General features: G+C 45.2%; 6 protein-coding genes across 6 annotated transcripts; 4 read left to right on the top strand and 2 right to left on the bottom strand.

Annotated features, from left to right (window-relative positions):
- Positions 1 to 311: 311 nt before the first annotated feature.
- AOL_s00007g501 (uncharacterized protein) lies at positions 312 to 3,053 on the top strand (the record flags this gene model as incomplete). The annotated part of the gene is made up of 3 exons (XM_011120402.1): positions 312 to 646; positions 721 to 1,417; positions 1,491 to 3,053. 3 exons carry the CDS (start codon positions 312 to 314, stop codon positions 3,051 to 3,053), a joined length of 2,595 nt encoding a protein of 864 aa, XP_011118704.1.
- A 1,047-nt stretch (positions 3,054 to 4,100) lies between these two features.
- AOL_s00007g502 (uncharacterized protein) lies at positions 4,101 to 4,588 on the top strand (the record flags this gene model as incomplete). The annotated part of the gene is made up of 3 exons (XM_011120403.1): positions 4,101 to 4,146; positions 4,233 to 4,286; positions 4,383 to 4,588. The coding sequence occupies 3 exons, from the start codon at positions 4,101 to 4,103 to the stop codon at positions 4,586 to 4,588; spliced, it is 306 nt and encodes a 101-aa protein (XP_011118705.1).
- Positions 4,589 to 6,056: 1,468 nt separating this feature from the next.
- AOL_s00007g503 (uncharacterized protein) lies at positions 6,057 to 10,775 on the bottom strand (the record flags this gene model as incomplete). Its single annotated transcript, XM_011120404.1, has 9 exons — positions 6,057 to 7,787; positions 7,849 to 7,947; positions 8,002 to 8,073; positions 8,128 to 8,199; positions 8,268 to 8,429; positions 8,484 to 9,860; positions 9,928 to 10,324; positions 10,397 to 10,544; positions 10,619 to 10,775. The coding sequence occupies 9 exons, from the start codon at positions 10,773 to 10,775 to the stop codon at positions 6,057 to 6,059; spliced, it is 4,215 nt and encodes a 1,404-aa protein (XP_011118706.1).
- A 6,950-nt stretch (positions 10,776 to 17,725) lies between these two features.
- Positions 17,726 to 19,165, top strand: AOL_s00007g504 (uncharacterized protein; the record flags this gene model as incomplete). Its single annotated transcript, XM_011120405.1, has 2 exons — positions 17,726 to 18,432; positions 18,490 to 19,165. The coding sequence occupies 2 exons, from the start codon at positions 17,726 to 17,728 to the stop codon at positions 19,163 to 19,165; spliced, it is 1,383 nt and encodes a 460-aa protein (XP_011118707.1).
- A 1,207-nt stretch (positions 19,166 to 20,372) lies between these two features.
- On the top strand, positions 20,373 to 21,267 carry AOL_s00007g505 (uncharacterized protein; the record flags this gene model as incomplete). The annotated part of the gene is made up of 5 exons (XM_011120406.1): positions 20,373 to 20,383; positions 20,458 to 20,589; positions 20,683 to 20,759; positions 20,876 to 20,952; positions 21,016 to 21,267. 5 exons carry the CDS (start codon positions 20,373 to 20,375, stop codon positions 21,265 to 21,267), a joined length of 549 nt encoding a protein of 182 aa, XP_011118708.1.
- A 704-nt stretch (positions 21,268 to 21,971) lies between these two features.
- Positions 21,972 to 22,364, bottom strand: AOL_s00007g506 (uncharacterized protein; the record flags this gene model as incomplete). Its single annotated transcript, XM_011120407.1, has 1 exon — positions 21,972 to 22,364. One exon carries the CDS (start codon positions 22,362 to 22,364, stop codon positions 21,972 to 21,974), a length of 393 nt encoding a protein of 130 aa, XP_011118709.1.
- Between the last annotated feature and the right edge of the window lie 7 nt (positions 22,365 to 22,371).

The following is a 22,371-nucleotide window of genomic DNA, read 5'->3' on the forward strand; positions in this document are numbered from 1 at the left end:
GATGAGAGAGGTTCGAAGATGAGCGGTTGGTTGCTTGGATAGATCTGGGGAATTAGGAAAGTCGGGCCTTTGTTGGTGGGCAAAAATTGCAACAAAAGCAACACAAATATAGCAACAATCCATCTGCGTGTGATCATGATTATGATTGATGATCTGCTGTAGGATCACACAGTTTTCAGCAGTTCCTTTCTAATGCATTATACTTTATATATATACATCAAAGCGATGAACTATATAATCAGCGGATACATATTCTTTTCATTCTTCTTTAAGCTTCAAGTTAGCTACCTAATAATTATAAGCTCGAAGTAATGGTTACTAAAAATACACCCCCACCCCCGCGCGAGCGACCTCGAGGTCTTGTACAAACTCCAGATACTGTACCTAGTACCGCTAGAAGCGGAAGCGGAAGCACGAAAGGATCAAATCGACTCAAGAATTATGCCTCGACACCCTCTCTCAGCGTACATGAAGATAAGGGAACGAAGCCTCTTAGTTCTCCTCCTAGAAGCCATAAGACCACCAACGCTAGGCAGGGTAGTGGGGCCAAAGAATCAATCATCTATAGACCCCCATCCTCTCTAGCAGCCCATAGATCCAGGTCACAGAGCCCTACAGCGTCTCGTGTCCGGGCTCCAAACACACAGTACGTACAGTGCCTTTTATATCGCCATTCATGTGACAGACGCGTTTACTTACTTCTTCTTTTTTTGGAACTAGACAGCAGAGAGCTGCAGCAGCCACGGCCGATAGGCAGGCTAGGCAAACAACTTTGTTCCTTAATATCACCACCGCTCCACCCCCAGCAAGGTCTCCACTCGGGACTATAAATACTAGTAATCTATCGCAAATAAAGAATACATACTGGGAGGTTGACGAAAGTCGGCAAGAGCCAACGAGGCTAGGGCAGCTGGAACATTTTGACTACCCTTCCGGTTCGAATCCCCTCCCTCGGCTTGAATTTGAGATAGCGGACGAAAATCGAAGAAATTCTCTATCACCAAAGCAGATCGACCCTCTAGATTTTTCTTCTAGTCCTCCCCCGAAGTTAGACCTACAGAATGATGATGATCTCTCGGATGAAGGTCTCTCGGACGATGGGTCCTGGAACGGGAACTCGTTTCTCCGATATGCGAAAAATATTCTTGAAGAAGTAAAGGATGACAGTGATGGCGTACCTGTGTTTTGGTCCCCCAAAGGTGAAGATACTCACCTTGATCCGGCTATTCACAACGACCTAGATCTTCCTCTTGATGCGGATATTTCTCTCGGTGCAAAACCTATAAATTCAGAGCTCGGTAAGGATAAACTAATCCATCAAGCTAGAAGAGAAAAACTTATACCTACAGCGATTTTAGAAAGCCAGTCCCTTGAACAGGAACAACCTAGGGTTAGTCCTGAGCCCCCTACAAAATCCGTAAGTCCAGCCCCTTACAGAAAAAATTGTGATAGACCAGGAGCTTTAAAGAGCTAATACCTAGCTTTTATAGGAGTTTCCTTACCAGCTAGATACCGCAACCGACCCCGAAACCATACCATTTCTCACAGAACATGATGCCTTGAAACTTCATGGAACAATCAATTTTGATAGCGCTCCTCAATGGTACCATATCACCCAGCTCCACGAAGTATATAAAAGACGCTTTGTCGAGTTCGATTGGGTGGCCCCAGAAGATTGGGACGCGTGGTTCGCTCCTGCTATCTCCGATAAACCAATCATACTCAAACAACAGTGGAAAAACTGTAATACAACCGACAGCCAGATCCTTCGGGATATCTATTGTGCTTTCTACGTAGCCCTCCGCAACGTTCTCGCTGTTGTCAACGATATTGTATTGGCGGGAAATAACTCAACTGTTTCTGGGTGGATGGAAGTCTGCGTCTCCCCTGTCACGCTTCTCGAGGAAATGAGGGCTGTTCTATGGTGGAACGAAGAGACCATTAATGTTTTACGGCTGGAGTATGGCCTCGATCTTCTTCACTTTATCGACACCCAGTATGAACTCAAATCTAGGTCTGATCTACAAAAGCCGACTATTGATCTAACACATGATCAAAGCGGCCATGGTTATTTCCTGACCTGTAAGAGAACAACAGATGGGCGGTACAAGCTCCAGATTTCTCCACCACATATTCGGACTCAGTGGTCTATCAAACAAGGTGACAGTGGAGTTGAATGTATAGTGAAGCCGACTGTTTGGCATCCTCACTTTCTATTTTCCACTACGGCAGTTACGCCCCGTTTTTCCATCGGTCAAGATTTTCATTGGCTCGAATGGGATAAGAAGCATTTCTACTTCAGCGGAATCTTACCAGACGACTATAAACCCCATAAGGACCCATCAGGTCACTTGTGCATCGGCCTCGATATTACGGTGGAATTCACCCAATACTTTATGGGGAAGAGGCCAGAGGGGTCACATCTATTCTATCTCCAGGAAACTTTTACTGCACGTTCATATGGGATTCTTCCAATAAAACCCGCGGCCCCTCCAGCAGCCGCTCCGATGGTATACTCGCCAAACCCACTACAACTCATTTGGGGCTCCCATAAACTCGGATTCGACAGACGACACAGCAGGTTTGTAATGGAAAAAGCTCAAGAATACGAAAACCAAATTTATCAATCCCAAGTCAGTGAAGATGCTAAGGCTTTTGCTACGCATGGATTGTTCCCATGGGACCCAAAGGAACCCTCAATTCAGTCATGGGGAGGAGTTACCTGGTGCAGTTTCTTGGAGCAGCAAAGAGCCCGGGCTGAATATCTAAGAAAGGACCCTAGAGGACGAATGGAGGTGATTCGGGACTTACGCAAAGGGCCAAGACTGGGTCCTCTGGGTTCGAAATATAAACACCACGGAGAGGATGTTGATGAAGATTTAGAAGAGATGAGGCGGATGTACGAGAATTTGATACACGAGGCACATGCTATCGTCTGGTTGCATACCTTGTATAGGGAGCATGTTCAGGATAGATTGGAAGACGAATCGTTGGAGATGGAGAAAGTTGGACTTCGTAATCGCGAAGCTCTAGGACTTTACCCCAACCTATAAAAAGGGTAAGGTGGTCTCCGGTGAGCAAACACTTTAGTAACTACTAGTAACTATAGTTTGGATTGGGTTAGTTTATTTGTCCTTCGAAGGGTTTTCTTGTTTTTTTATTGGGCCTAGGTGGTACTTTTCTTTCATTTGTTTGTGCTATCATACGTGGGTTTGAAGGATACTTTTGATTAAAAAGGAAATGACAATTGGAAACCGACTTAATTTCCTGAGGTGGCTTTCGAAAAGATTGAAGTGCTCCATGTCTTAATCTTAAATTCACTTCTCTATAGTAAGGCCTTTGGGATGCCTTCCTAGTGGCCAATATATTGTTCTTGAACTATCACACAACAATATTAATTTAATTACCTCGAAGCTGAAGATTTGTTGAAGTTGTTGCATTTTGTAGGCTGGCATTTTATACCAAATTGGAACCCATATGCCCATGCATCCAATGCTTTGAGATAATTACTTAGAAGTTACAGATATCATGCGAATTCTGTTTCTGGATATTTTTGGTCATGCAAGACACGACCGTATAAATGTGAACTGTTGTGCCACCATCATTCCTAATTCGATTAGTTCGCCTGTTGTGGGGCTCCACCCTGGTCCCCGGATCCCATGCACATGCGATGCCTGCCCTTGTGACGTCAGCTGGCTGGGCCTGACTTGTAACTTAACTTCTGCGCCGCCGAAAGCAAAAAACAGAAGAATTTAAAATGGCAAATGGGTTCCTTCTTCTTCTTCTTCTTTTTGCCCGTATGACGATAGCGTCTAATTAGAGATCGAGGTTGGGGAAGAGAGAACGCGTAATCGGAAGAATTTAGGTCGAAACCCACATTCCTTTCCGCGCTTGCAGAGGAATCGCTTATATAAAACATCCCTTCTGTCGTCGTCATAACATACCTTTATCTTTACCTCTCTCTCTCTCTCTCTAACTCTGCGAGACTTCTATCGTTAAGCACCAAGCATATCACAAACTACGCTTTAGTTAGCTTAGACCTCTTATAGACCATAATATCTTCCTATCGACCACAGATCGACGAACAAAAACTAGACAAAATGGGTGTTATCTCTACCGTCTTCCTCATCCTCATCACCATCCTCTGTAAGCAAAAAACAAAAACCCAATACCCCTCTGACTAAGCCGACGAAGTACTTGTTTCTATCTGATACTAATCTTTCCTTTCATAGTCCCTCCAATCGGTGTTTGGGCTGTTGCCGGCTGTGGCGCAGATTTCTTAATCAGTAAGAACTCCCCCCCTTCAAAACCTATACATAATTTATATACCTTATACACCCCCCACCTGCTTCGAGCTTGTTACTAACAGATCAATACTTTAGACATCTGCCTCACAATCCTCGGTTACCTACCCGGTCATGTACACGCTTTCTACATAATATACGTCTATTACGAACGTAAAGAAGCCGCTATTGCAGGTGTGATTCCACAACGGGATGCACCGGGGGTTTACTCGCACAGAGTCAACACCGGAGGTGTTAGAGGGTATGGGACATTACAGGAGCAAACTGGACCTCAGAGAGTCTAAAGTTTGAAATGTCCCCCCCCCTACACTTTCTTTTACTTCTTCTAGAGGAGTCGCATGAAACATACGGCCTAGCAGAAAGTTTACTATTATAGGGACAGAATAGTAAACGTTATATCGATAGATAGCCAAGTTTTTTTAATATATCGACCTCTGATTTAATTTTTGGGATCGAGGGTGTTTTTTTTCTTTCTTCTCTCGTCTTATTCTGGCTTTTGGCGAAACTCGGGGTATTCATATTCATCACTCAAGGGAAGGTCATTTCATTTTCTCTCTCTTGTTCCTTCAGTTGCATTTTTCGATAACGAATTCAGGCGTACTGTTCATTTCATTTCATTCCGTGCATAACATTTCTGGTTTTTGAATTCGGGGGAGGGCCTGCATCGCAATACCTGTATTCAGTGTCCTTTATGTCAAGTATTTTATATACACCGAGCCATAGAGGTATACACATGCTAAACCCAACATATCATTGGACACGAGAGCACCTTTAGTTGGATTCTATAGTAAGCCAGGCCTCATCAATGCATTGTTCACCCAGTCCTCTTGCGAAACCGAACCACCGACAGAATTGATTAGGCACTAGTTTATGAGCTTTCGAAACTTCTAGCGTCTTTATAATTTAATAGATATGCCATTTAGTCTTCTAGTATCATCTATAAATGACATGCATCAATTAATACAAGCCCAAATTTCGTGATTATATATCCAAATTTATAAATTATAAACCTACCGCCCCCCTACTTAGCTTGGTCAGCCAGCATACCTACGAGTCGCTCATATACTTTCTCATACATCACAGAACACAGTGTTAATAATGAAATAACAGTATCTTGCATTCATCTTCCACCCTTCACGGGTCCTAAGCTACCCTCCTCGAAAACATACATGCAAGATATAACAGGCTTAAGGAAATATCGACAGCACACCCTAGGTTCTCTTCTTTTAACGCCGAAATATGCTCCGCCACGCTATGCAACATATAAAAGGAAGGAAACGGTTCGATCACTGACAAGACATGGTGTTATACATGAATCCATATCCTGTCAGCAGAAGAATCGTTCCTAAACAAACGCCTCTTTATTATGCTTCCCCACACCATGAACACCGGATATGCCCACGCTTAAAAGAAGAAAAAGAAAAAGAAAATAGTAATAAGGAAAAAGAAAAGGAAACGCAGTAAAAACACTGATCATAACGCCGTTATATTTTTCATGTTGAACCGCCGCGATATGCGCCAGTACTCCGAAGAACATACCGCATAATTCATAGTAAAAGCAAATTCGCACGAATCTAAGCCTGTTCCAGGGAGCCCAGGAACAGACTAAGAAATATTGATTATTATTGCTTTTGTCTTCCATTTTTATGGCTGCCGTGTTGAAATCTCTCTTTGATCATTGTCATTCCTAGCATCTCCTCGACTTAGTTGGAGATTTGTTGGCCAAGGGAGGAAGAAGAGACATTTCTCGGCCTAAAAAGAAGGAACGCCCCCATGTGGTGGGCGAAATTGTCCCTGCGCGTGGAACTGTGGTGGTAGTGGACCACCTTGCATCCCTTGATCTTGAAACATTGGCCCTCCGAATTGTTGCTGCATCTGCGGGTGTTGGGCATATTCCTGGAACCCGCGATTTGGATGAGACTGGTCCATGTGGTTTAAACGGGGAGGCGAAGCGGGTTGGTGGTGATGCCCTTGCGGGGGCGAATAACGGTGTGGTGGGGGATACATAAATCCTCCTTGCGGATGGGGGCCCATGCTCGGGCCGTTGTTACCGGTGTTAGCCCATTGAGGTGGGTGAGGATACATGCCAGTTGGGCCACCTCCAAAAAACTGAGGAGGGTACCCGTTGTTATCCCCAGGGTACCCGTATTGGCCGTTATACATTGCTGGGTCGTAAAAGGGCATCTGTCCCATTTGTTGCATACGCGTACTGATGTGACCCTGAAATAGATGGGACATATCAGGGATTGGGGCGAACGGTGCAAAACCTGGTTGACACTGTGGTTGTGGACATGGGTCTTCACAGATCATCGTGGGAGGGTGCAGCCCTGGTGGTGAATGGGAACTAAAATTTGGAACAACCTGTGGGTTGTATTGCTCATTGTAGTGGCCGTGGAATCCTTGGGCGTGTTCTGCGCCACGGGGATATTTTGAGTGAGGTGGGGAAGTCATCCCTCCACTGCTATGACCCTGTCGCTGGGCTGGGTCAGCAATGCCCTGGTTTCCAGCGTAGTTGCGGGGATGCTTAGGGGGGCCGCTATAAGGATTCTTTGACTGCTGGCTCGGCCCACTTCGTCGACTGCTCGCATTGTCGCCATAGTAAGCACTTTGGTCATCAGTATCCAGAACTGGAATGCTCTGGACTGTGTTGATTGGTGTATTTTGTATGGCCTCGAGGGGCGGGCACATTGAGATAGTGAGTACCTCTGCATGAGTTGGGGCTGAGATATCAGTCGGCGTAACTTTTGGGACATCATTGGGAGTTTCCACAGAAGTATCAGCCAAATGAGGCGGCTGCACTTGAGCTGGGTGGGAAGCTTCTTTAGCTTCTTCTTTGGCCTCATCCTTGGGAATAGCTTCTTGCAGATCTTGAGGCTCCTCGGATATTGTCGTGATTTCTTTGCTCTCTTCAGCCTGAGTCTTTTGATCCTCAGCTAATGCTGGCTTGTTTTCATTCATATCAGAGGGTGTGATATCTATAATTGATACCTTTCGTGACGGTGCAGGAGCAACAATATTGCTCGCTTCAGCCTCGGTGTTTTGATCGCCCTGTTTTGTTGCAGTTTCCTCGTTCTTGGTTGTCGGGGATGGCTCGCGAGTGCTATTGCGAGACTCGACATACTTATCAACGGCTTCCATAACTTCTGTAGCTCGGATAGTCGAAGGGATTTTTGGGCCAAACTTCTCCTTCAGAGCCTCAGAGAATTCCTCCTGGCTGACACGAGAGCCCGAAGAACTAGTCGAGTTCCGGGTGTCTGATCGAGCGAGACCTTCTTTTTCGTCGTCTGATTTTTTTTCATTGGCCTTGAGGGCTTCAAGGATACCGTCGCCAATTACTTTTCTCTCGCTATCACTCAATCGCCTACGCGCAGGGATCGGAGACTGACGACAGTCTGGAGGACCACGCTGTACAGTATTGTTGGAATCGGCGCCGTTAGAATCACTTGTCTGCAGACCTTTCAAAACAAGCTTTAGTCGGTCATCCTGATGACTGTGTTAGCTCTCCGTACTAATTTTTTGATTGTCCGCTATTATGGGAGCTTACCTTCGTCTCCTTAAGTTGAATAGTCGCAGTTGGAGCAGTTGGGGAGCCATTTGAAGTGACGGCATTCTCTGGCCTCTCGACAGAGACGATGGCGGGGTCCTTGGAGAAGTTAGACTAAGTCGATAACAAAGAGATATATATTGGAAAACATACAAGTTTCATGGCTTCTTCTGGGGTGAGTCTTCGGCCAATAGACTTGCCTCTTGATCCATTCATTTCCGCCTCCTATGTTCCAAAATTAGCCATGAACAAAACTTAGGGGCTTAGCAATTAACTTACCAGAATTTCTCGGAGCTCATTGGGGTCAATGGTAGCGCTGCTTACTTCTTCTGGATCGGCCTTCTTTGCGTCCTGTACGGTTTTCAAGTTGTTAGCAAGGATTGGATTCTCTAAATTCTCTAAACTCGCCAGTGGCTTACCTCAACCTTATCCTTTTCTTTCTGGGAAGTTATAGCAGTAACTTCAAGAGGCGATTGCTTTAGGGATTGAACTTCTGCAGTTTTTTCAAGGGGAATAACAGTCTCGACCGAATGATTCTCAACCCTCTCCAAAGCAGGTGCGTCCTTTGCAGCCTCGGGTTGCTAGACGTCGTTAGCTTTACCTAATTGTTGTATTTTGGGGGGTACGCAACCTACCTTGACATTTCCATCCGCCGACTTTTCAACCGGGGTGTCGATCGTAGCGTCGCCGTCTGTCTGAGGCACGGATGGCTTATCGTTTATTCTTTCTTCACGTTGAACCGCCTTTTCTGGGGTTTTGGCTCTGTCACTCATCTTCTGTATGAGTGGATCTGGTGGGGATTTTTCGCTTTGCTCAGTGCTCCCTTGGTCGTAAAACTTTGCGAGACGAGAATGACGGTGGTCACTAGTCTCTGCGAAGGACACAAAAAGGCGCTTACGGCCAACAATTTGGAGATTAAGCTCCTCCTTCGCCTTCAAGGCGGCTTCTGGTGTCGTAAACTTCACAAACCCGAATCCTTTAATAAGACCGTTGGAGTAGGCTGGCAAAGAAATAGAGACAACCTCGCCGAACTTTTTGCAGTACTCCTCGAGATGCTCTGGTTTGGAGATAACATCATCATCGATGTTTTTGATGAAGATGTTCGACGGATCCTCGGGATTCTTAGTCTCTGGTACCGTCACGGGCAACGTGGGTGGTTCAGCTGGGGCTATCCCGACAGCTTGGAAGTGTTGGGCCTGGTGCGCATGATGAATGTTCAACGGATGAACATTCTCAGAGATATGGCCCGCATATTGGTATCCGGCCTGGCGATAGTGGCCAGATGAGATGATGAGGGGCCTTCCATGGATATCGGAGTGGCTAGTAGGAATTGTCATGGAAGTTTCGCCCGAAATTTTGAAAACACTCGCGGTGTCATTAGAAGCTGAACTATGCTTACTATTTGGGGAGTCGCCCACAATGATGTTCCTTTGTGCATCGAAGCGATGAGGATATTCATGGCCACCAGGGTAGGAGATGTGGCCTCCGTGCATGGGATGCATCCCAGCTTGGTTAACAAGTGGGGGCGAATGATATTGCCCTTGGATTCCATGAGCAGGCATTTGTTGCCCGTATGGCAAGGGTGGAGATACAACCCCAGAGCCATAATGAGCCTGACCAACCATATGATGATTCACAGCTTGAGGGTATTGTGGTTGGAATGGCTGAGGATAAGCCATCATTTGAGGATCATAGAACTGTTGCTCGGGTGGATAGTTCTGGTGGATTTGTCCTTGAAACTGAGGCTGATAGCCGTTGCCATGATGCTGAAATTGCCCACGCTGGTTAAAGCGTCCCATACCATTGTTAGGTGGATACCGGCCACCTCTGTTTCCATTAGGGAAACGTTTGGGCCCTTCGAAAGGGCGCTGCTCATGACGATGGAAGTTTTGAGGGCCAGGATTTGTTGGGCGGAACGGTGGAGCGTTATTGCGACGAGCCACGTTGAATGGCTCAAAGGTAATCTTGACGGCACACCCGTTCCAGACTTGACCGTTTTCCTTGTTGTGAAACTAACATCTTCTATCAGCCGTTGATTCTTAATTATTAGAGAACCGTGGGGGGAGGGGGGTTCAATACCTCTTCAGCAACACTAGAAGAGTCAAAATTGATGGTCCCAAAACGACGACCGTCACGATCCTTATACTCAAAGATATGAGCATTGATAACGCGTCCAAAGGAACTTCCACGCTCCATCAAGTCCTGGACTTGGAAGGTTTCCGGAAGACCGTAGATTGTGCAAGTTGAACTCGACGCACGAGTACCTCGATTGGGGCCAGGGAAAGGACCTTTGTTCTCGAACTGAGAACCGTTCGATTGCTTTCTATTGTGCATTGGTCCCTGAGCCTGACCGCGAACAGATGGAGGACGATCTGGGAGAGCTCCAGGGCCATTTGGAATACCAGCACGAAAGTCACCACTAGTGCGGGGTGGCCCTTGGTTTCGATGCTCTCTTGGGCGACGAGCGTTGAGACTCCTAAAAGCAATATTAGTAGATATACCGGCTATACATACACGGACTTCGATTAGATCCGATACTTATACTTACAATCGAGTATCACCAACGAACATCCACCCTGCATCTAGGGCACGGGCAACGGAATCTTCGTGTTCAAATGTTAAGAACCCGAAGCACGGAGCGTATTCATAGGCCTTTTCGTGGTGCCTGTTGACCTTAAAAAACTCCTTGACAGGGCCTAAATAGAGGACGATTAGAACGACATTGTTGTAATAAAGGATAGTCACCGAGAAACCGAAAGGGAATACTTACCAAACTGCGTGGCAGCTTGCTTGACGACATCCTCGGGCATCATTGGAGGAATGCCTGCGATGTGGATCATGAGTCGCTCGTTCTGCGGCTCACGATCAGGGAATCTTCTCCCTCCCATTGGTTTGGGTGGAAGTCCTTCGTTGGATTGTTGCTGCATCTTGAAGGTCGAAATGCGAGCTGCGAGCTTAACAATATCTACTGCCTTTGTTAGAGACGTTGATTATGATGGACGAAGACTTGAGATGACAATATGGGTGGAGAAAGGATGGGTTGAAGGGGATTGGTTTGAACTATCTTCGCGTCTGGTGTAGATATCTAGACCTCGGCGATGATTGCTCGTGGTCAAGAATTACAAAAAGACGTTACAACGATAGAAGCAACACCAGGAGAGTTCCAAAGAGGCCACGAGCAGCAACCTGATGAAGCAACCTGGTGAAGCAACCTGGTGAAACGAACAGAGATGGGTCGCGAGAAGAAAGGAAGAGGAAGGAGAGGCAGAAGAAAGAAGCGGAAAAAGATGACGGAAGAAACAACAGAGGAATACAACCAGGCAAGCAAGCAGGTAGGTGGGTAGATGGGTGAGAGGGACAATGGTGACGCAGCTAAGTAGCTAGGGATGTAGCTTAGCCATGAAGAACTTACGAGTGTTTTTGTTGATTGTCAGAGTTACGTAGTTGAGATGAATCGAGAGAAGCTGAAGCAACGAAGAAGAAGTCAGCAGGACCGTTGGAAATGACGATGATACAAGGAATACGTTGCTAGAGCAGAAGGAGAGACGGGGAGAAGGGGAGAAGGGGGATTTAGACCTCGAGGGATTGTCAGGGAGGAACTTGGTGACGGAACGTCAATTAGCTTTTGTTTGATGAAGTTGTCGATGGTTGTTGTCGATGGGAGGAAGGTTAGGATGGGATCTGCTCTGATCTGATCTGATCTGAGGAAAAGAAGAACGGGATCAAGAAGGAAGAGATGAGATGGAGTGTAGGTTGCGATGGGGAATAGCAAGACGATGAATGGGAGAGTACGAGTTAGCTTAGGGGTGTATGATGTTAGGGAAACGGAGATGAAGGGGACGGATGAGAGAATGGCGATTGGATGTTAGCTAGATTGATTTATGAAATAATTAAAATAAAGAATATTGATTGAGCTACAGACGGTCTTCCTCAACACACTCCATTCAGACAACCTCCCCCCCCCCCCCCCTCTAACCCCCTTCCCCTCGACAACCCCAGTCCCGTCAATGTGCAACACATCCTATTCATCCACGCTATCTCCTTGTATCGACAGAGTAGTCCAGAGACTACTGCCAGGCCCTCAAGTTCGCCAATTGAGCCTATCTCATCCCCTCCTTCTGATAGTCCCGTGCCGTGGACTCTACGCCTAGCAACAGGTGACAGATATCTTACCGAAACAGGGCATCCAATCTTCTCTCGGATACCTAGACAATCATATCGTATAGAAATAATTCAAACACTGACTTTTTCTCAAATAGTCCCTTTCGCTTTCACATACAACACCCAATACGCCTCCATTACACTACACTACAACATCAGCCTTCAAGAAACTATTCTACGAGTCACGCGTGTTGCCATAGACAGAAGTACAAATTTAGTCGAGTCTTACCCGTCTGACATCCGAAAACACTGAGGCTAAGAAGCCTATGTTCGTCTATTTTATTTAAAGACAATTCTCTACTATAGTAACTGTCTTCTTACCCAGCAGTTTTAAACCCTTAAAACCCCAATATTGAGGTTACGAGGCTACATAAAGCCGTCATCCACAACACAAACAATATGTTGCATTTTGAACATCCCATCATCCTTACCTGTTGTGGCGAATTGCCTTTTACGGCGAAGCGAGATCCAAAGCCTGTCCGGCATGGCTAGCAGCAGCTCTCACGTGGGCTGTGGTATCTGATTTTGGCAATGGGTGGCATCCTTCTCTCGTTTCTGGCTGAATCTTTTTTCGGGCACCATCGTATCTAAGCTTCTTAAAGCTAACACTGGTACATGATGTATACGAGATTAGAATATGCTGAAGATTGGCTATCATAGGCCTCTTGGCCCCATAAACCTTGCTGTCATGGATGGTATATCCCTTCAATTGATCAAGGGCGATATGAAGTATGTCATGAACTCAAGCCCCTGTCTTTCATCCTACATTCGAAAACTTTGAGGTTCCAGATATAACAGCTGCCTACAAAGAGCCCCGTACCAGGATCTCCCCTCCAGCCTACTCCTCGCTCTTTGACCTGATGTCGCACTCTCCGCATTCTTGTGTAACCCACCATCCCGATGGAAATTCAACGTCCGTGTCCAAATTTTGTCGGTCTCATGCGACCAGTTAAACCAGTTAAATACCTGATTCTACCATTTCAAAATATATCCAGCTAGCCAGGATAACCCCCCCTAGCTATCTTATTCTTGGCGATTTATATATTGGAAACGACGAGGAATTCCTACTTACCTTCAAACTATTCTCATGACGTCAAGATAGCGTTGTGCGACCGAAATGCATGAGGTATTCACCATGAGCTCCTCGAAAAAAAAAAAGAGCCTGTGCGCTAGGCACAACTGAAACAGCATAGAAATCGGAGTGCCTATATTCTAAGCTTTTCTAGATATAGCCTCTGGAGAACTCCGCAAAGTAGGAAGTAATGCCGGATCCCCAAAATCGGCGCGTAAATTTTCTTCTTCTAACATCTTATCCTAGGGAATTTCGTAAATGCAATCGTGTTATACGTCTATTTGTCTGTAAGGGCGCTCATTACTGTTCGACCTGGTGCATCTGCTGCACAATATTAGCAATTTACCATAAACGTGCAGAAAACCACATAGCTACGTGCATATATTCGCAGTCGGTCGGGCGATTTCGGAGCCAAAGAATTGTCAAAAAGAATACGGTTCCAATAGCCAATTGAATTCTTTGATGTTGAAAAAAAAAAAAACTCTCGTTGATTAAGCTCGTGTGTCTTGGCTGGTTGAATTTCACCCAACAGCTCGACTGTGTAACCTCGAAATGTCAACCATGGCTAGGTGTAGTCTTGTTTATATTATATTGGGCCAGATGCGTAATGTCAGGTTAGGGCTTTAGCGCCAGCGCAGAGTGCTCCGCAGTTAGTCTCGGAAAATTGGTCAATGGCTTTTGCATGAACAAGCTTTACGGTGTTTTTTTATCTGCATTATCAATCGGGGCGAATCCCGACAATAGATACGGAATGTCACATTAGAGATCATATGACCTTCTCAAACTATCTTAGCACTACATCTCTTATTCGAATTCATGGCCACGCTATACTGTAGCAACTGCAGCCGTGCACCGCATACGAAGGGACCACAGGGGAGAAAGGAATATCATACGCAAGCCAACAACATAAAGAAATAAGCTCCACAGAATAGGGCGGGATACCCGCCCCCACGTATACCTACGGATATTCGAGGGAAGTTCTTTGACGGCTAAGCTAGGTTGCCGTTCTCAAGGGTCGATGTCCATAATAGGAACATGGGATATCGCGATATAATATTGTACCAATATTGATATCAAATTCTCTCACCAAAGAAAAAAAAAACATACGAATTTAAGCCACAAGTTTTTGCGCTAAGCTATTCGGCGTTCGGCAACAAAAAGAACTTCTCGAATTATCGCCTGAAACTCAGCGTATCGACAATGGACACCCCAACTCGTTACTAGTTAGCGTGGGCTTTAGCTTTGATGAAACCAGGATACAGCAGGAAGGTGAAAAACCTAGGTACCAGTCCAGCTGGTACGCTGGTGCACGGTGTTTAAAAAAAAAAAAAAAAAAAGTACGCAATCAGCACCCTGCTCTATCGTGATAATCACACAAAATCCCCAAGAGATCTCATCAGAGTATGTCGACACCAAATCTCTCTTCGATGAATGTCATTTCGTCACATCACATAACCCAGCTCGCACGATCTAAGACACATGCTAGTTAAAATTATAAGCTCATCCCGACACGGGAGTTGGCAGTTGGAAGAGAAAAGGGCGCACTTAAGGGGATCTGATTTCGAAGGGCTGTGCGAAGGGATGCAAGTCACTTGTGATCGAAGCTGTACAGTTGTGGAGAACACCCACAGGAAATGCGAAGGCCCCCACTTCGGGGCACTTCGTTTCGCAAGCCATTAAATGTGCACCCCGGCCAATATCCGAGTCGCAGTTTTGCCCACATGGATCTTATTTACCCATAAGCAAAAGTACCGAATTTGTCGACGATGCAATAAAATGGGGTATTTTGAGGCATGAAATGTTATCCCAACGTGCTTGTCCACTTAGCTCGAGCTTCTCGACCCGGCGAGGTTCTCTGTGCCCCCACGAATTGAAGCGAGAATACCCGTTCACCGCCATACTTGGCTACTGATGATAGCTTGGATGGCCCATAGAATGGCTACCCGTGAAGCCCGCTCCATGAATACGGAAGGCAAGGTGTCTTTAGCGCCTTTCTGGTGCTAAAACAAATTTCTTCGGATGGAATTTTTTAGTTTGCGAGAAGCTTATCAAAGACTTGTTATCAAGGTTATCGCTTAGGTTAGTCCCTGGAGGTTAGTTGGCCTGCGAAGGAAAAAAAAGTCTTGATAAAGGAATAAAATGCTATCAAATTCCGCAACATGCGAGCTCGGAGCGCTTGCGAACGGAAGAGTCATACAATTTTTCAGTATATCTTGCCCTGCTCTTCAATTGATGAGAGACTCGCATGTTCAAAATTGATCAGATCAATTCATACATACCTTACATACACAACATCAGCTTCGGACGTACGTGTGGTGGCCAGTGGGAACTTCCTGGTACGTATACAAGTCAACTTGATATGCAGATACAACCCTAATTTATTTAATCCATGGCACATGCACTTTCGACACATTTGTTTCCCTTTCTCCCTCGTGTTTTCTTTGATTTCTCCACAGTGTACTTCGTACATACGTTTCCGCTCGCAAAGTCGGTGAGCCGTGAGCCGTCAGTGTTGGTTGGCATTTGAGAACAAGAAGTGACACCAACAGGACCTGCATATCTCGTGCATATCCGCAAGAGAAACTTGAATGTTGCAAAGATGAGGGTTTCAGGGCCGTTTGCAACGTTTGATGGAAGTCGAACTATCATCACCATCATGATCATCATAGTTTTATCTATGCATTTTCCATGCCTGACGTTTCTACCTTTTTGGTTCGAACCCTCGTACTGCAGAATTTCGGGGTATATTTTTTTGTTCTCTTTCGATACGAAAAGGACCCAGCTGGCCGGGGTTAAAGTAACGCCCAGAAGCACAGACGTATCTTGACAAAAAAGGGCTGCGCCAGGTTACTTTTCAACCACGCTGCTGGTAAAAGACACCCCCAATTCTGTCCGGTGGACAGCCCTCGTTACGACAACATCCTTATATTATTCTTTTCTTTTCTTTTCTTCTTTTCTTCTTTTCTTTTCTCTCCCTTGTGCGATCCAAGATTCCAGTCGTCTTCGGTGCCGTGCTTCTGAGATTTCCCCACCTTTCCCAAATGGAAAAGGCGGAGAACAGCTGGACATGGCTGTTCGTTTTTCAACGTTCAGAACCTGAACGAAACGAAAGGGTGTGGGATGTCCATTGCATTGCCATCCAACTGTTCCCCAAAAACAGACAAGACCCGTTTTCCCTCTCACGAGCCTGGGCTAGGCTACAAGGAGCTGCTTCGACTATCGAAGCCGGTTGGCCTGCATGATGTCTCTGCAGCAGGATACCCACAGACACATGGCCTTCGTTGAGACTAAGGATAGGAAAGACCATTAACATACGCTCGTTCGTTTTAGCGCCAAAAAGCCAATGATCTTCTGACAACCTTTTCCCCAGATCAAGACTGACCGACCATAAGAGACCCCCAAAAACAGCAGAGTCTCTTTTTTTTTTTCCCTCCCTCTGTGGTGACCCAATCGTAAAGGAACGAGTCTTGCAAAATTCGATTAAGTAATTCTTCCTGATTATACCTTCCCATCCTTTCCCCAGATTTTTCTTCTTCCCCATTTATCGTTTATTTTTTATTATTATTTCTTCCTGCACGAACAAACATCCTTTCTGTTTCGTTCTGTTGTTGATCTTTTGCTGACTTCTTGCATTTCGTGGGGAAGACACTTTCGAAACCAAGCCAAGTACCCTGTTGAACGGAATTTCTTATTATCGGACGGGCATCCCAGAACGCCGAGATTATACTGGCCGCTTTCCGTCCGCCGTCTCACTGAGTGGAAAGATCCGAAGAGTCTTAGAAGAGGGTGTTACTTTGCTGCATCATAGTGAGATAAACGGGGTAAATCGACGGGGTAGCCTGCTAGTTCGAATTCTGAGAGTTAGAACAGAACAGAACGGTCGAAAGCTGGGCTGAGAAGCGGTTAGCTTTCTTTGCCTGAGCTGTCGCTGGCTGTTACGCTGTTTGGCTGTTTAGCGAACGGGAACATCCTTTCCAACGAGGTCAACACGTTCTCCACTCCACTCGATTCGACCCCCCATTGCATTGCATTGATATCTCTTTTTCAAATCTCTGACAGCAAACACCACAAATTGTTCTTTTTTAAAAATAAAAAAAAAAAACAATATCAATAACCCTCTTTATTTGCCTTCGGATCTCTTTGACTTTTTGTGCAAGGCGGTAGCGCGCGAGCCAGTGGTATCGGCGTATTGGTTTGAATATGTCGATCCGGTTCTTTGTTAGTAGGCCACTGCTTTGATTTGTCCGATTGCTTCCCCATACTCCACTCTTCTATACTTGACATATATTACCCTTCCTTGATCCCGTCTTGGGTTCTTCTCCCCTGCACGGACTATACGTAGTATACTATACTATACTATACTGTCCTTGTCCTTGTCCTTGTCCTTGTCCTTGATCCTTTTACCCCCACTTACGCCTGCTTTCCTCAATCAGCCCCGTTCTATTTTATTTTATTTTATTTTATTTTGTTTTACTTTACTTTTCATTCCTATATTTCATCTTCATCTTTCGAAAACTTCACTTCTTTAGAAGGCAAAAAAACAAAAAAAAACCATCATCCTACCGTTATAATATGCCTTCTTCTTCTTCCCCAAATCGTCTGTCTGAATTATACCAATGGAGTTCACGAAGCGACAGGGGCAGCATGTCCGGTTCCTCAAACGATGGAGGCTCTCAACCCATCCCAATGAGTAGACCTCCCATGTCCCTCCGAAAGCTCTCGTTAAGATCCGTTCATGGGACCATCTATGAAACCACTCCACCCGCTTCTCCGTCCTCCTTCAACTCCATTTCTGCAGGCGCAGGATCCACCACATCTTCGGATGTTGAATGGAGAGCAAAGCGTATGAACGGCAGCGTCAATTCCACCTTTTCCAGTGTCAGCGACAGTACGGATAGCTTACGAACTACTGTGCGGTTCTCACAGGATTGTCGACTTAGCCTTATTCACATCCCACGCGAATTATATCCGCACTTCTTGCAACCGATTTTGAAACTAGTGCTGCCTCCTCAGGATTCAAGGAAAGACGAAAATGGACACCTGCCGGCCGTCGACGAAGAGGATAGGTATTACTCGATGACAGAGAGTGGGTATCAACCGAGTAACGGAAGTTCGGATGTTGGACAAGTATTCGTCAACGTTTCGATAACACCGGTCGAGTGCTCTATTGTATGTGCACATGATACCGCCCAGGAATTATTTCAACCTCTACTGGATGCCTTGGAGCCAGAACGCAGAGAAACCGTCGTAATATCTGAGGACGATTATGTAGTCATCCAAGTTGACGGGGAAGGATTCGACGCAGGCCAAAGAGTTCTCGAATTGACTAGCCCATTAGCCATGGCTGGAGTGTAAGTTACTAAAATCGATCATGCTGACCGCTAGAATAGTCACTAACCCCTTCCCAGATCGATTTTCTTCATAACAACATACTTTTCAGATTATATCCTCGTCCCAGCCCGTAATCGTTCTAATGTAACAAAGGCTCTCCAACGACGAGGATTTGCATTTGAGAAGCATATCGACGCCTATGTCACCCATCACCGTGCTCCAAGCGAATCACAACCGCCTACCCCTCCACCATCCATCACCATCCCAGAACTTCAGGAGCGTACATTTAACTCGCTCAAGCAGCACAATATAAGTCCACAAGTTAGTCGAGGCTCCGAGCTTCTCCTCTGCGCAGGCCGTCGGAGTACCAGTCTGACACCTGACGAAACAATGCATCTTGGGCTTGTGCAATGTTTGATTAATAAACCGGATTTCCTGTCTGTTACCCTAACAGATACAGAGCCACCATCTTTTCTCCTAGAAAGGCATATGCTCCGACTTTTCGGCCCCGAAGATACTTTATTGGGCAATAAGCACGAAATTCTAATTCCGATTGTCCTGGACCTCCGAGACTTACCAGTTGAATCAACTGGTATAGTATGTGGTGTTGCAGGCCGTCTGTGTGGAGATACTGGTGGATTCTTGGAGCGAGCCGATCCAGTCGAAATGTCGTACCTTAGTACGGCCCGGGCTGGCACAGTCATGGTGGCTGAAGATAACATCGATAGGGCAATGTCAGCCCTCCAGTTCTAGTCTACATATACGACTCTCCTCCCACATCACCACCACCTCTCTTTTCCTTATTCTTCTTCTTCTTCTTCTTTTTCTTTTCTTCATCTTAATCTTCATCTTCATCTTCATCTTTGTTTCGTCAGAGTCTTCATGGGTAATGTACATCATAGCATAAAAAGTAGCATATCTGTTTCCGCAAAGTTTCCTTTAATGTCTATTTCCTTCAATCTGATCAGACACCATATTTCTTCTAACTTCTTCACTCTGCGAAAACCCATTCGGCAATTGTTTATCTTTACTTCCTTTGTCTCGCAAAAAAAACAGCATCATCTCTACCAAAAAACGAACATTGAAATTCCGCTCACCTCAGGCGTTTGTCTCCTCATTTTCTCCGGCCCTCATCGACATAATTTTCCTATTCTTGTAAAAATGTCTTATTACTCATACGATCATTGCATTATCTTGTTCAAACTCTTTTTAGTTTTCAGCGCGCATCCCCAATGATGTATATTTGTAGGTCACGTCAGAGACCTCAGGTTCGAGGATAGGGTGTGCATTATTGAGCGTCAATTTTCTGCATACGGAGGCTTTGTCTGATACCGGTTTATCTACCAAATCACAACTATTGCATCTTGATACCCCGCTTACTTGTCTTTTCCCGATTTTCTGCGTGATAACTATGCAGATATCAACCAATCCAGTCTAGATGCGAGTGTAGTACTTGCTATATATTATAGCTAGAATTCGATATACCTCATAGGTACACAGTTCAACAAGCGGTCTGACCGTTTGCTACAAGAATTTACTGATCTCCACGCCTAGCACAAGGTTGCTCTAAGCCTACATAGAACTAGGTTAAATGCTTAATTCATTGATTTGAATATATGAACCTGAGATAATCAAATTTAAATTTAAAATTTTTTTCAAAATAAAAGTCCAAAGTCTGAAAGATTTGATATCCAAATATATGTAATATAATATGCTGGATGGCGTATCAACACAATGTGGCGTTAAACATACACCAGTCGCGTGTAACTATCCGCCACGATATCCTCGAAATTGTGGCTCACCCAGCAGCTCCCCAAAAGGACAAGTCGACAAGCTCACGATACACCAACTCGCTCCAGCCCATCTCGAGAGTCGAGTCGGACTACACCACCCTTCATACATCCCCGTCTCTTCCTCTCCCCCCCTTCTATACCCCCCCTCCTATCCAAAAGCCGTCAAAATGCATAGCTCGTAAGTTTCCTCCAAAAACCGCTTTCTTATCGTTCAATTCCAAACACTAACCAATTTGTATAATATCACTCTAGTCTCGTCCGTCTCCAACAAGTCTTCGGCTTCCTCACGACCGTCAGTTTCATACTGGCCAGCATAATCGCGCTGACATCGTATACTTACCCCATGAACCCGACGGCGTCGATAAAGATTAATGATGTTGCTGTGTACGTTTAATCGATCTCATATCAACAACTATCAATTGCTGTCCTCAAAGGGAGGAGGAGGAACTCGAACTGATCGTGGATATAACACTCTAGTGTCAAGCGACGTTCCGGCGGATACTACTCAACAAGACAGAACGAATATGCGAATGTTAAATTTGATTTGAATGCCGGTATGTCCTTTCTTTCCCCCCCCCCCTCCCCTCTCTCTCTCTTTTTTTTTCTTTCTATCCCCGTTCCGAAATATCTACAAAGGACTGTCCTAATATAGGTACACATATAAATTTAGACTTCGAATCCCTCTACAATTGGAACACAAAGCAAATATTCGTCTGGATCTCTGCAACATACGGCGGCGATAGATACGTAAGTCTCCGCCGATAAACCCTTTCCAATTCTTGAAATCGATCGATTAACTCGTAATAACAGCCGACAAACGAAGCCGTAATCTGGGACAAAATCATCCCCGCCGCCGCCCCTTCTAAGAAACTTACCTTGAAAAATATTAAAGCAAAATACAACATTCACGATATCACTGGTGAATATGCTCACAGGAATGCTACATTGAAGTTATCATGGAACGTACAACCTCATGTTGGTGTCCTTATGTGGGGTGGCGTCGGGGAAAGCATAACGAAGAGCTTCGTGTTCCCTAGTGAGAAGGCCAGAAATGCTGTATAAAAGTACAAAAAAATTACGATGGTTGTAGTTAAAATCTTGCAATAATATTCTCTAAGTATTTACATTTAGCTTTGCAAACTGATTACGAAAAATATGAAAGTTGAGTCCTGACTGTACTCAAACTTACGCAGAGACATGATTTGGAAACCTACTAGGGTGGTTGTCGGCCCAACCATTATGCGAGTCTACAGGTCAAGGATCTTTTCACCGGAATTTTCTCTAATGCGAAGTAGCTTCTTCAATTTCAGAACAGTATATACTTAATATATATATGCCATGGGTGTCTATTTCTTGAGTCTGTGATTGCGCTTCAGGGTTCAAGGCCACTTTCAGAAATACCATGGTCTTGTCCCTGCATGCTAGAATACAGGATATGGGTTGAATAGCGAAAAGAAATTTACAGGGAAGCGATGTATGCATGAATCCTTCCTTAGGAAATCGAACCCAGATATAAAAATCAATCTGGGACAAAGTCCCAACAATGTCTAAACGACTGCGCCGAGTCATAATCAGTTCAAAAAAGCTATCTAGCCCTAATGCATGCATAGCTGATTTGGCCCCTTATATGGTTATATGGCGGGTGTTGCTATAGAATTCGGAAGAAGAAGAAAGAGGGTATGCTGAACGAAAAATATCGTAAGCCTGAATCGTAATAATAAGGAAGAAAGTATTGTGAAATGGGAGCGTTGTATAAATAATGCTCTTTAATAAAATCGTCGGCGACGATGATAGTGGTGTTCATTGCCTTGATTGTAGGCGTTAACGCGAGGATAGAAAACTTGGGGGTTGTGTGCGTTGACACGACGATCGGTGCGCATGTTAACGTTATAGTCAACTTGTGAATTGGTATAAGGGTCGTAGAGGCGATTATTCTGCTGTCGATAAATTTGTGTGTGGTGAGGTGGCTGCTGATAGTTCCGGGTAGCGTTATGAGCCTGGGCGTTGCTGGGATGGACATTGTGGTTGGGAGCTGATTGGATGTCACGGTTATGACGCTGAGGTCTGTTAAAAGTGATGTACTGGATGTTGTGAACATTTGAAGCAATGGATTGGTGCGGGTTGACCTGCGGGGCAACCTGTTGTGCCTGCATAGCCATGGTCTGC

This window comes from Orbilia oligospora, assembly GCF_000225545.1.
Source record: "Orbilia oligospora ATCC 24927 unplaced genomic scaffold scaffold00007, whole genome shotgun sequence".
Classification (NCBI taxonomy): Eukaryota; Fungi; Ascomycota; class Orbiliomycetes; order Orbiliales; family Orbiliaceae; genus Orbilia; species Orbilia oligospora.